The 14579-nt window shown below is 45.9% G+C and overlaps 1 protein-coding gene across 3 annotated transcripts in view; it reads left to right on the plus strand.

Annotated features, from left to right (window-relative positions):
* Positions 1-14579, plus strand: part of Pdk1 (Phosphoinositide-dependent kinase 1) — a 41877-nt gene that overhangs the window by 16547 nt on the left and 10751 nt on the right. For 2 of the 3 annotated variants that reach the window (XM_084604787.1, XM_084604788.1), the window contains exons 8-14: positions 405-510; positions 2556-2624; positions 4898-4994; positions 6377-6553; positions 8955-9257; positions 12707-12820; positions 14278-14430. In XM_084604787.1, the coding sequence (XP_084460913.1) occupies positions 405-510; positions 2556-2624; positions 4898-4994; positions 6377-6553; positions 8955-9257; positions 12707-12820; positions 14278-14430 (1019 nt within the window). The remainder of the gene's footprint in view (positions 1-404; positions 511-2555; positions 2625-4897; positions 4995-6376; positions 6554-8954; positions 9258-12706; positions 12821-14277; positions 14431-14579) is intronic. The other variant, XM_084604789.1, reaches the window with a different exon arrangement.

Here is a 14579-nt window from a genome sequence, read left to right on the forward strand (position 1 = left end):
AATATTCCTTCGTTATAGCTGATATTGTGGCGGATCTAGCGTTTTCGGTTTTGTTATAAAATATAATAAATGTCATTCACTGAAATGAAGCTTGGCCAAGTGAAATTCGTTAAAACTAATAGTTTACTATATCATTGTTTGTTAAAATGAGGTTCGACTGTAGCTACTGAAGGGAATAACATAGATGGTAGGCGGAATGGTGGATGGAATGGATTGTAGCGGTGGATGTGAAAGGGAACTGGCGTTTTTGTAGAGAATAATGTGTCTGGACATAAGCCATTGTTTTCCGGTGGTAGTGCTGGGCTTAGAGGCGGACCAGTGTGTCTCACGAAAGTGAAAATGAAGTGTGCTGTTCATAGTGGTGGTGGATGTGGAAATGGCGAAGTGTTGCCCCCTTGTTGCAGATGAGGTGGACATTGGCGAGATTGAGCTGAATGGTCACAACTCCTTCGTGGGGACGGCGCAGTATGTCTCCCCGGAGATGCTTTCGGACAAGAGCTGTTCACCCAGGTGGGCAGCACTCTTATTCTCCTTATAATCATTGGGGACGAGATAGAACTGCGTTTTTCTTGACCCTCCCAGGCATCACTTGCCGTTTCTTAACTCGCTTTTTTTTTTCCACCAGGATACTGTACATATGTCTTAAGAAAGCCAATTAATTCATGCCAGATTGAAAGCTGTCAACTGGTATATTTTTTTACAGTTATGTGCAAAGAAAGCTTTGTGCCATTTAAAACATTGAAGGATGAGGATATTTCATATTATGATGGGATGAATTGGAAACAAATATTTTTTCTTACTTTGCAAGGGTGCATGTGATGCTGGAAACAAAAACAAAAAAGTATATTACTGGTGGCAAAACCAATCTCCATGTGTGGTTTGGGGAATATACGGCCAAGCCTTGTTTTGATGACTGTTTACTGCATTGGTTAGCGAACGTAAAAGCATGCACTGTTACGATGTGAGAAGAGCAAAAGTATTGTGGAACAAAGAAGTCTCTGCCAGCTGCAGGACACTCCCAGGAAAAGTTGCCAATTTGTAGCGCACGCAATTGCGTACATACTATGTAGTGCTCGAAATGGTTAATGTGCATATTTTATGTGTAGGTTATTTACAATTTGTCCATTGGATCCCCTCTGTGTTGATTGTGTGGACAGTGTGGCACACAATAAGATTCCAGAAGCTGAGCCAGCAGTAGGGCTTTGCTTTTGTATCTCGGGCTCTGTGTTACTGAAGCAGGCATAATGAGAGTTGTTTTCTGTACGCCAACACACGTATAAACTGGCTGACCGATGTCGGTGCACGTTAACGAACCCCCGGTGGTCGAAATTTCTGGAGACCTCAAATACGGCGTCTGTCATACCTTGAGGCTTCTTGGGACATTAAACTACACAAACTAAGCCTTGTTTGGTTAGTGCTTCATCAATTGACGCGGCCTCTTCAGAACTCTGCACTCAGCACTAAGAAATTCCCCTTTCACCAGGATTTAATGATCTAGTGACTGCTTACTTGTCAGAATATGTCAGGGTCCCACTTTTTTAGTGCACTGTTTTAAATTTATAAGCCACCAATCTTGAACCCGTTCATTGCATGACTGTGTTTTCTCTGGGTGAAGGGTTCGCGCCGAGGCAGGGGCACTTCTCAGCGGGTCTCACTAGAAACTTACACATATTAGTTTCCAACTGACTCCTTCAACTGGCGTTCTATATTCTCATAGCAGTGCTAAAGATAAATTACCGTGAGGATTGCACCACTATGCATGAAAGACGGATGGTGAGCAAACTATTGGGCCGATATAAGCTAGAAAGGTCTTCCTTGTCAAAACTGGCTTTTCTATGCTGTGCATAGCATTTTTCTTAATCCTGATGTATCTGGATATTGTGCTAACTTTCAGTGTCATGCTTAGTTGAAAGCTGATTTCTGCAGCGACATTCAGACAAAGAAATTAAGCTCAGCTTCCCTGATGGCACGCTGTTGTCCTTGTAATTATAAACTGCTGCAACAATACCAAGGTGATTCACTTGATAGTTGGTCGTTGTTGGAGCTTGCTGCATAGGATCTAATAATGTGTAAAAAAATTAAAAATAGTAGTTTTACTTTCAGCCTTGTTTTCTTGTCCACTTTTATGGGGTAGAAACATTTGATGCGAGTCAAGCTCATGCTAACAACACCAATGTTTGGGCCAGTTGGTATTGATCCATCTTGTAAAACGTTTGCAGCAGGAAAAAAATTGAGGATAAGAAGAAACACACAAGACAGGACGAATAATTTGGTCCAAGTGAACATTTGGCAAGCACATACTTGGGAGTGCTCCAAACAAAGAAAAAGGTTGATATTGTTTGTCTTATATCTTTTTCTGTCTTTTTGGTCAGTGTTGTCATGGTGGTAAGTTTAGGTTTTGCCTTTATGACTGCTGTTATCACTGTTGACATGGCCATTAAGCTGCAGTAATTTGTTAGTGCCTTATGGGTGAGTTCTGCTCCCTGCATACCATTGTTGGTAGATTGTGACAACCTCACTTGTTTGCCTCCTGTTCTGCTTCCCTACCCTTACAGCACTGACCTCTGGGCCTTGGGGTGTATTGTCTACCAGATGATCTCTGGGCTGCCTCCGTTTAGAGCATCGTAAGTGTTCTTTGCCAAGTGTGCTGTAGTTCAGACCTGACCTCTTCGTTCAGTGTTGTTCCATCTCGGTCTGTCGCTAGGAGTTGTTTCACAGTGCATTGTGTTTGACAGCAAATCGGGACTTCGGTAAAGCCGCATTGTGCAACTTAATTTGTTCAGTAGGGCCTAATAGCTTGTGTAAAAGGTTTCAGTTAGAGGAACATTGTAGGCAATTTGGAGCTGGCTTGTATAGTTAGATCGCTGTACTGTCTTGACAGGGACGCTACTTTCACTGAAGATGGGGTTTTATTGAGCCAGAAAAGACCAAGGAATGAAGTACAGGTGTAGCTGCCACTGATGCTCTCACGAACGTTCCTCACAAGCAAAGTGCAGTCACACGAAGTGTTTTATGTGTGCATGTGTGGGGGGGCCTTTAAGGCTCAACCACACAATCATCCACTCCCAATTGGCAGTCGCGGAGTCTGTGTCTCGAGACCATCATTCCTGAGCTTTATGTATATAAGGGCATCCTTTGCTATTGAACAATTCGCAGCGATGTCACAAAGATCCCAACTGCAGGAAAACCTTAGTCACATATTTTAAAGAAAAAAATTGCGGGAAATAATCTTGTTATCCTCAGAAACTTGTGATCCAAGTTGCCTGGCTGTGAAAATGCAATTGCTGAATGTGGTACTAAAATCTTATTTGACAATTTCACTTCTAGAAGTGTCGGTGTTTCTTGCCTGACATGCTGGCTGGCTGTCATAGGAAGTTTTTTTTCTATGCCCAGCTTGCTTGTATGTTAGCACTTCATTATAATGTTTCCAGATGCTTTGCCTCTCTTATTCCAGCTCCTTATGTCACATATGGCATATCCTCACGTTTGGCTCTCTTGTGTGTTTGCACATGCGTGGTTGGTCACGAAGCGCACCACGAGACCAGAATTTGTCAGAATTCTAAACCTTGTATTATATAAATTTTTTATTCTGGAATGTATTAACTGGGGAAAAATGTAACTCTGTTGGAGATTTTGAGTGCTCTCTTGTGCGCACATACTGGGAAATCGTATGAAATGCAAATATGTCTCAGATTTTACTGTACCAGATTTTAGGAAAATGAAAAACCAACTTAGTTGTTGCTCCAGCCGGTGCTAAATCGGGAATTCTTCAATGCACAACTTTTTCATTAACATTATATCTAGTTGTGCACTTGATCTTATGCTAGTTTAGTGTTCCAACCATTGCAAGACATTGCTCTGTAGCTGTTGTGATATTAGCACATTCCATCGGAGAGAAATGTGGCTGAAACATTGTGTCCAGTTCAGTGTTTTGTATCTAGAGCATTCAGCATTGTTTTTTGTGATGGAGTCAAAGCATTAGGTCTCACAGTTACAGTCTTTGTCAAAAGTATACGGCCCAAGAGGTTAGCTTTTAAGCACTGTAACGCGGCTGCTGGCAGCAATACTGAGATGTGAATGTAAGCTAGAGGATAACGAGAGCGAGATTTGTCATCTACGAGATTTCGAACCATAGAGCTGCTTTATGAGCCTCGTTATTGGGCTTAGAACAACAATCCGTGGGCCATATATTTTTGACTAAACTGTACCTGATGAAACGTTTGTACCAGTGGAAAAGGCAGGGGGGCACAAAAAAGAGCCAACAGGGTGATCTCTGGACAATTTGATTGATCCAGTCCTCTAATCTGGTACATTGGTCCTTGTTACTAACTAGCCCTCCTGTCTGTCTTAACTGTTTTATTTTATTTTCTCATACAGAGCAGAAATTCTACTCATGTGTCGCTTCTTTGTAATGGTGCGCAAGCCACTGTTAAACATACATTGCCACTGCCAAAATGTGCTGTTGACTTCAGGTCACATGACACTTAAGAAGATTGCGATATTTCAGCTATAATTTTAGCTAGCTAGCTGGTGTAAGAGTTGGAGTCAAATAAAGGCCAAAAGTGGTGATTAGAATATTGCGCAGTTTTTTTGCCAGACATGATCTGAAGCCCAGTTTGAGGTTGTAGCCACCATCCAGCTGGTAAGACCGAAATGTGAGCAGAAATTCAACTTCAATAAATCATATCTTAGATTAAGTCAAATTTCATGTTGCGATTCATGTGCTATATCAACTAACAATGCCTTGGACTCTATTCCAATAAAAAATGCCGTCAACTGATAAGTTGATGTGTAGCAGCTGCATAGCCTGTGAACTGTTATGTGCTTGCATTGTGTAGTTAACTTTAAGCTGTAGGTTGCAAGGCATCTCACATGCTGCCTTTGGTGTTCTATCCAGGAATGAGTACCTAACGTTCCAGAAGATTCTCAAGCTGAAATACGAGTTCCCTGATGGCTTCAACGCCATCGTTCGCGACCTTGTTGAGAACCTCTTGGTGAGTGTCCCTGCTTGGAGATTGACCCTCCAGGGGTGGCTGCCTGAGTGTTACGGGCGCTGTAAACGGCAATGCTCCAGGTGTATGTATCATAACAGGCAGTCTGTGCTTTGTCGTAATGTCCTACGATCTTTGGAAACCTGGTGCTTGCTGTAATATCTGATACATACAGTGAATTTTGTAAATTCGAATATTTTGATAACTTCAGTTGTAAAATGCAGCCAGTGAATTCAAACCCGAATCACATGATTTCAACTGTAAGATGCAGCCGGTTGATGCGAGTGTAAATTGGGTTCTTCCACCGATAGTTTGAATCACCTGCCGCCGCTCCTGGGTGGCCTGAGCAAGTGGTCGACCAAGCAGCGCTTCAGTGAGGTTGCGCAACTCTTTGGTGATGTCAGGGAGGTTGAGAGGGTAAAAATGGTATGCGAGTTGAGGTGGACTAGGAGAGGAGGTGGGAGGTCTGTGTGCGTGTCTTTTTGAGGTTTGTAATAAAGTGGAATATAAGTAGAGATCTTAGTGGTTTGCTAGACACCCTGGTAACGAGTTTGACTGAGGGGCTGGGGGGAGAGGTGGTAGTGCTGTAGTGGCAATAAGGTGTGCTACTAATTCAGGTCAGTAACTGGGCTCTTCTGCTGACGTTTGCAGAAAGGCAGGCCATGAAGTTGCTTCGTACTGCATTAGACGTGGGCACAGGAAGGGGGGTTAACAGCTCTGCTACTCGATATAGTTGCGCTAGCTTGTTTAGCTACTCACACGCCTGCAATCCAGGAAACATTGCATCAGTCCAGCTCACTAGTTCATCCATGCATTGTGCCCGTGCATTGGAAACACTGTACGTTTAAGCAACAGCTCATGAAACAGGCAGCTTCCCCACTCAAATGCACCCATATGGCTACAAGGGAAAGCTGTATGGAAACTTCTTAGTTTGTAAGAAAAATTTGTCCTTGCCCAGGGTAGTCTTTCTACCGGCTGAGCTAACCGGGATGGCTAGCAGATCACATGGTAAGGTGAGGGTGAATTGAGCAGCTTGCAATGAGCCGACAATGAGCAGACGTGTCTCCATTATGGTTTGTCATCAAGCCAGGAGAAACAAGATCTGTCAGAAGGCTGCTTTTCTATGGAGGCGAAAAGCGTGGTCCCCCATGTACTGTGTAATGTCACTGCACGCTATTGGAATTCCAGGTGGTTGAAATTTCCGGAGCCTTCCACTGCGGCGTCCTTCATAGCCTTAATTGAGCCTTAGTCGCTTTGGGACATTAAACCTGATAAACCAAATCAAGAGCTCAGGCTTGTTGGTGTATCTTATGAATTTGTGACCTTCTGATGTAGGACATCCTGTGGAGCTATGTTCATTGTGTGGCTATCATGTCATGCCCCAGGTGATCGACCCAAACCAGCGGCTGGGCGCGGCATCCCGGGGCGGCTACCCGGCCCTCAAGGGACACGAGTTCTTCACTGAGGTCCGGTGGGAGAAGCTTCCTGAGATGGAACCCCCCAAGATGCTCCCTTTCCTGCCCGGCACGTCGAGCAATGAGGAACTGCGCTCCCAGTACTGTGTAAGGGTGATATCTTGCTCTCTGGAGGAAAGGGGTGGAGGGGGAACTGCCGAGTGCCATCAGTCCTGTGGGTCAGGGTGTCAGGGTCAGGGGTCAGGGTGTCTGTTGCTGCATGAGGCACTTCTGCTATCAAGGCGAAAGCCTTTAATGCCTCATACTCACGTCCGGCGTCCTGTCCCACTATAGGTGTCAATCATCCTGACAGCCACGCCAGGCACGTGACAAACTTATCTTAGTCATACCAGCGCGGTTGCCATGGAGACCGTCACCACTAGTTAATGGTAGATAGTGGCTGATAATGATAGTTACTGGTAGTTAGTGATGACAGTCATGATAATAATGACAGAGATGAATGACTATGATGTCGTCGCCTGGTATCGTCATGACTGGATGTGACGTCATCATGATGTCACATCCGGCCATACCTGATAACTGGGACTGACGTCATGGTGACGTCACATCTGGTCATGACTTCAGCAGGTGAATCACGCATATATGAAGCTTACCCACCGGGCGTCCGATCCAGGCGCCCGTGCAGCGCCCAGCATACAGAAGCAGATGCAGTACAGTAGGCATCGGCGGCGTTTCAGATTGGTTTACAAGAAAGAAAAGGTACAGTATCTGTCACAATTCTCCGCGCACACCTCAACCAAGCTGTAAGGAAAAGGAGAAAGGTGGGAGTGAAAAAAGAGGGAAAGAAGTGCCATAGTGGAGGGCTTCAGACCACCGCGCAATATAAGCTTTCGCCTCATCGCACTTTAGAGGTCCAATGTGCCTCCTAGTTTTTGAGACAATGGTCGGTGATGGAAGGAACCCCTGGATCAACGTTGGGGAAGATGTCGGCATAGTAATGAAAGCAGGGAGGTAAGAAATACAGTCGACGACTGATTTTTTGGACACCCAATTTATCAGACATGCTTGATTATTTGGACTTTTTACCAGCCCCAGGACATGCCTTATAAAGTCAATGTATTACGCGGCTCAAAATTTCGGACACTCTAAGTAGGGCTATTCCATTTTTCGGACATTCCAAGCGTCAGGCGGGTGAACTGCCACACATTTTGAGCAGTGTCGCTGCTATCTTAATTGTTTACTTTTTCCGCTCCTCAGCTAAACTGACGCTGGATCGAAGCTATGTTATTTGCCTAGCAGCTTCCGCTTTCGCAACAATGTCGCTGCTCGCTGCCGGAGTGCTTTTTTTCTTCTTTTAGCTTGATCGCTTCGACTGTCTGTTCCTCTGTGTGTTTGCCGTGCGTTTCACGTGTGTTGCCGAGCATAGCGAGTAGGCCTAGCTGTGGTCGTGCTGATATGAGAACTACGTTCTGTCACTACTGTGGCTCGCATTTAATAGAATCGGCTTCAGTTCTTCAAGAAGCTGTTTGCGGATTTTATAAGGAGCTTTTTTTTTTCTTTTTGTGTGCAACGCAGCAGCGGGAAGGCACACTACGGAGTCGGTGTTGTGATCTAGTGGTTGGTGGTGGTGGTGTGCCTCGACAGTGGGAAAACCTACTTTGTCAATTTGCTTGGAGCACTTAGTATGCTCGCCGATGCGTGGAAGTCTGTGGCACCCACAACGCTGCGCAATTGCTTCCACCACGCGGGATTTGTGCTGAATGACGAGTCGGCTGCCTTGGACGAGGAGAGCGTCGTCGAGCAGCTGTCAGGCAGGGAGCAGCTCATTGACGACCTTCACATTGCAGATGTCGAAATTTCATCGACCGTCTCGTTTTCAGAGTTCACAAACGTGGATCACGAGTTGGACCTGTGCGCTGGGCTCACAGGTGCAGAAATTATTTGCTAAGTGTTTGCGGAGTCTGAGAGCGACGACGACGATGACTCACCTGCAGCAGCGCAGCTGACGCAAGCTGAGCTGATGCAAGTAGTCTCAACCCTTTCGTCGGCTTACGGCGACACTGCGACTCTTGCCGAAATTCAGGCAGGCCTGTTAGCACGGAAGCGGAGCGTGGTGCAGAAAAGCATTCACGTTTTTCTCCGGCCTCAAAGTCAATAGTAGGCAATAAATTAAGCTTTTTAGGTGCACATTTGTTTTTTCAGACTGCCCGATTCGCAGTCCGTTGAGAGTCCGAAAAATCGGTCGTCGACTGTACCAGAAGCAATTCAGCACTGGGAGGAGTGCTATGGTAAGAGTGGTGAGTGCAAGAGGGAAGCACTGCAGTGTCAGGGTGTGTGTAGGGCCAAAAAATTGGTCGATAACTGTAGCAGATGGCTTGACTTTTGAATTTGGCCATTGTCTTTATGGGCTGTGTGTGTCTGCGTGCTGTTTTCCTGCATAAGTTTCAATCGGGTCCCTTAGCACTTATCGAAAGTCTAGGGTTTTCTAGGGGTTAGAAGCATTTGGAACAGTGTGTACTGTATGCTCAGCCGTACCATTTTTTCTCAGGTACCCGATGACTTGGAGCCTGGGCTTGACGACAAGCAGATGACACGCCTCTTGGGCCTTGCATTCCAAGATGATGATGCACCCGCAGTCTCCTCGCCAACCTCACCTTCTCAGCAGCAGCAACCACAGCAACAACGAACACAACCTCCTCAGCAGCGGATCTCGCGGACGCAGCTGCACATCCTGGACTTTGGTCCTGAGGAGCACAGCCGGCGGCTCCAGAAGCAGGCCGAGACGAACCAGTACCACAAGTTTGTCCAGGGCAACCTGATCCTCAAGCAGGGACTTGTTGACAAGCGAAAGGTGAGTGCCACGTCAAGGTGGGCTCAAAGTGCTTTCTTTGGGGCTGGCAAGACATGAGCTACATGCACAGGTCACCACTTTGTTACGGCCGGTAAATAATTGATGACTAATTTATTCTTTTACATTGCGTCAGTTTTGTTTTCAGCAGCTGAACAGTAGCTGTGGCATCAAAGTTTAATTCAGGTTCTGTAGGGCATATAAACACTGGTGTAGTCGTCGTAGTTGTTGCTTCACTGTTCTAGTGCATTACTGCTCTTGTGTCTGAAGAGCCCATAGGGGAGTGAACGAAGGAGCAATGAAAACGTGGATGCTTTCGGGTGTCATTGGTTCGGACTGGAGAATTTGGTTGGTTTCGCTTGGGCTCAGTGTAAAAGAAAATATTTTCGAGTGATGTTTTGCATGACCTTTGGTTAAGATAGACCATGTGAAACCGTACTTATGAAGTTTGCACGCAGCACTGTAGAGAAAAGGAAAGGCAATAAAACAGTTGCACACAAGAAAGACCTTAAAGTGCTGTTGCAAAGTAGGGTGCCATGACAACTGCGATTTTGCACAGGTTTGGGTAGTACTTTTGGCACACATCATCAGGAGTGCGCGAAGGTCTCTGCATCTTCTTTTAGTATGCACTGACATAGAGCTCGAGCTTTTTCGCTTGTGGCGCGGCATGTAGGCGGGTACAGATGGTAAACAGCACATGATGGGTACAGAGTTTCAATTTGCTGAAAGAACAAGTGCTGCTCAATCATGAGCGAGGGAAGTCTGCATTTGTACTTCTGGGGCATGGCACCTTTGAAAAACAAAGTGACAAGGCAATTATCATTCTTAACGGCGTGCAGCGTGTGGCAGGCTGATCAGCGTGGCTGGCAGATAAGCCCCAAAAACGAAGGTGTGTGGCTGGATACTCCATCATTCTTGTAGCTCAGCAATGTGTCTATCATTGCATGCACAACAGGGGGGTACAGGAAAAGTATAATATGCAGTTCAAGCCCAAGTGCAAATATTTGGACAATTGTCTGTTGAGCAGGCCATACCTCGACACTGTGCCGCTCGAGAGCCTGGCCAAATTAATCGATGCCATCCGCGTGGCGTCCGATGAACGAGCTTTCAATGCCACAGACTTGTATTGGCGTTTGGCAGGACTCTGGTCAGATTTATTGAATTAGGGGTGCGGCCCGAAATAGCGAGGTTTTGCTGTACACTTTTGCGGGCAGTGGTGAAGCCTTGAGTGACAGCAGTGGTAGTACCATGGCGATGTTTTTGGAATATGTTTATATTGAAAACATCTGGTAACTGTTTGCACATTTGTAACTGCCTAGTTATATTTATTTGAGATAAAGTTGGTGGGCTATACCCGAGGATACTTTATTTCAGGTGGTTCGAAGTTCGGGTTATACACCGGCAGATTATGCGCGAGAAGCCTCTATGTATATGCCACAGACAATGTGCACTGTGGTGGTGTCCGGAAAATTCTGCACGGCGACAACAGTTGTACTGGTCCCGGAGTGTTTATTCCCCAGTTCAACGGGCAGGCACGTTTTGTATGCGCCTTTTAGTCTGTGTGGGCCAGCGTCCACATGTAGGGCTGATATTTGCCAGCACAGGTGTGATTGTACTCTGCTCTTTCTGCTCCAGCAAGTAAGGTTCTCCCGAACAAAGCACGCTCTGGCAGTGTAGAATGAAAGTGTGCAGATGCCATCTTGTCTGAGTGCACTTTCTTGCGCTGGAGAATTTTATAAAACACCTTTTATTTATTTTTTGACAGTGCTCTGTGGGGCCACAGTGGTGTATGGTTTCTGCAAAGGTCACCTTAGCCAAAATGCATGTGAAACAGTTCGCCGCAAGCCGGCATTTATCTTTTACACAGAGTCCAATGGGGAAATCAACCAATGATCTCGCATTGTTCATCTTATCCGAGAATTCATCTTAATAGAGTTCGTCTTAACTGGTGTCTGCTGTGCAGAGTGAAAGTTAAAATGGCTGCAGGCAGCGTAGTGAACTATATATGGTTGGGTTGGGTCTTTCACTTGCATTCATTCTTTCATTTCGTCTTTCATTTGTCCTTATTGTATGCTCGGTTTGGTAGCTTAGTGTCTCCTTAGTCACTGCTGAACTAACTGCCTTTTTTGGCAATGCAATTTTTGGAGATGCAACATTCCTGTATCCTTTGGCGTTCGCATCAGCTTGATAGCGAGCCTTGTTATACCCCTTTCACATGGGCAATCTTAATGGCCACTGGCTATGGGCTTTTTGAGGACATCCGTGTGCAATGCTGCTGTTCAAAGGTATTTCAATTGGTTGTTGAGAGATATACATGCTGTGCAACATATGGCACTAAGTGAACAGCGAAGCTGAAGGGCACATTTTAAAAGGAATGTAATATCGTATTTACTCGCATAATGCTCGCACTCGTGTTGTGCTCGCACCCCCAACATTGGGCGTCAAAAATTGGAATTTTTTTTTTCCTCGCATAATCATCACACCACCAATATTACCACCGCGAAGTTGTCTGCTAGTAGTAACAAGCGCCATCTTTGGAGCGCTACTGAACCTAGCTGGCCTCTTTGTGTGCACGCGCTACCAGGCGGCGATAGCGTGCTCGGGTAGATCATCATCATCGGTTATGTTCGTTTTTTTTTTTTTTACCTCCATGATGCTCATAGTCGTCGCCATTTTGCGAGGTGTCTCCGCGTCTCATTGTCATTGTTCCTTCGTTCCGTCCGTGTTGCTTACTTTGTTCCACCGTCTACCGTGTTCTTGGGGCCGCATCGCGGTGGGGCGGTACGTAAGTTATACAGCAGCTTTTAAGCTGAAAGCTTTCGAGTAGGGGCTACAGCATGGCAATCGCGCTGCCAGCAGGCACTTCGGCGCCAACGAGTTCTGTGTAGTACGCCACTGGAAATGATGATTGCAGTGTCGACACAGACTCTGATCAAGTCTCTGATCAAGAGTAGAACTGTATGGTCTGCTGTGAGCATTATACCACGGAACGCGGGGAGTGATGATAAGGCTTCGTGCGGTAAATAAAGCGCTTTTGGCGACCCTGTACTTTTATAACAAGGGTAAGTTCTGCTTGAAAATTATGTTTTTGGTCATATTTACAATAGCTGACCTAAGAATCCCGATTTTCACCTACATAAATTTGCTTTTAGTGCTCCAAAACATTTGCTCGCAAATTTTCCCCGCATAATTATTGCACCCCTCAGTTTAGCATCAATTTTCTGCGAAAAAAAGTGCGAGCATTATGCGAGTAAATATGGTACTAGTTTTTAATTGGGAGCTGTTTCGGGAATGGTGGGCCAAATCCTTGACCGTTTGATGCTGTCTGCTGGCCACTGCAGCAGTGGATAGATTTCGGCCTGAGCTCGGCATTTCATTTCAGAATCGTTCCGTTTTCCTTGCCAGCGAAGCTGCCCCATTCGATGACTACAAGTGTCCTTCTCTGTCCGCAGCTGCTGTTGCTTCAACGGTGGTGCGGCATCCCTGCTTTTCGGTCATCGCAAAGCTTGCACAGAAGCGAAAGCGTGCGAAATCCGAAGACATGGCGCGCAGCAAAAATGGCGGAGGTGTGTTCACATCTAGCAATCTGTGGAGCTGTTCATTTCAATTTCAAGACACGAGAGTAGTTGCGATAGGCAAACAAATTTTACGATCCATCTTCTGAGGCAGGAATTTTAGGGTTATGTCATATACCTCCTTTGAGTGGTCAGTCGTTCCTTAGATCACTTGCATACTTCATTTGTGGCAGTGCAGAGCGGTAGCTGAAAACCAGTGTGGCAGTGGTCAGTTGAGTGATTCATTGGCTCAGTGCGGTTACTGAGGTTGCCTGTGTGGCAGGGGAATGGTGCGTAGTTCCAATATGCAATAAAAGATGGCGCCAGCATTGCACTAACAGCAGTTCGTATCGGTGGTGAGAATGACGTCTTCTTCAGTGGGCATTGGGATTGACCTTCAGACAGGCATTCGTGAAGTAGCTGCAATAACCAGCATCAGAGGTCACTGACAGTACGCCACAATGGTTGCAGCAGCTGTGGCCATGTTATCTTATCACCATATCCCCTGGCTATGTCATCTTCATCAAACACTGCCTGCTGGAAAAAGCGACATGGATGGAAAACCAATGTCATCTACCTCGTGTAAGTGGGGGTAGTGATTGGAGGAAAATAATCTCCGAAAGAAAGCTGTCTTCAACAACAGGCGGCATTAGAATGTGGTGCCGAGCCAAGGACAGTTACATTTTAATTGTTTGCTACGTACTGTTGAGAAGCTTGTCCTATTGCAAAAATGCAGCAGAAGGTCAAAGGAAAAAGTGAAAAGACAGGAAGCATCACTCACTGGCTATGCATATTTCTCCACCTGCTCTGTTTTTTCAGTGCTTTTTTTTTTCTTCTCTGCTGACTTCTGTGTAACTGCACGCATGTGTGAGCATGGCTGGCCCAGGTAGTCAGGGGAAAAGGTCTTTTTTACCAAGAAAACAAAAAAACTGTGCAACAGACACACAAGGATGAAGAAAAGACGGGAAGTGCGGTGGCGTCCTGTGCTGGTCTTCATACTTGCCGGTTTGGTGCACCGCTTTTTTATTTTGGCAGCGAAAGCCATTCACCAACATGCTTGTTCTGCAAGCCCGAGTTTCACTTGTTTCGTTTTCTGAGGAGTATTCCTCGTCTTCCATGAAAATGTAAAACTCTCAGGACTGTGCCGCTTTTGTGCCATATCTATCATTTGCGCAACAGTCTCATTTGTAGCTGTTATTGCTGAAAAGACAGTAGCCGATGGCAAGACTGTCTCACATGCTTGTTCAGCCATTTTGAATAAACGCCACCAGTGGCATCAAGCATGCTTGCACATGAGACGTCGGCTCAGGTGGTGCTCTAATAAAAATCTCAGTGCGAAGAACGCACTTTGTTTTACTTCTGTCGTGGGCCTTGCGTGCCTTAATTGGCACTGTTTGGTGAATATTTGGTTCCTTGTGTTGTGGAACATTGCATTCAGTTGTCAACATGCTTCTGAACGAATGAAACAGGGCCTGTTTGCACGTCGCCGAATGCTGCTGCTGACAACGGGTCCCCACCTGTACTATGTGGACCCTGCCGCTATGGTACTCAAGGGCGAGATCCCCTGGTCCCCCGAACTGCGGCCCGAGCCCAAGAACTTCAAGACTTTTTTTGTGCACACGGTGAGCGTGCGTGCTTCTTATTTTAATTCTATCTCTCACCCTCTCTCTCTTTTTCTTTTTTTTTTTTGCTGGGAACTTTCTTGCCGTGCCCCAACTCCAGCTATTATGAAGCATTGGTAGAGGGCTCAAATCTACTCATTGTGCAACTG

This window comes from Amblyomma maculatum, chromosome 5 (assembly GCF_055883805.1).
Source record: "Amblyomma maculatum isolate TAMU_Amacu chromosome 5, ASM5588380v1, whole genome shotgun sequence".
In the NCBI taxonomy this organism is placed as follows: Eukaryota; Metazoa; Arthropoda; class Arachnida; order Ixodida; family Ixodidae; genus Amblyomma; species Amblyomma maculatum.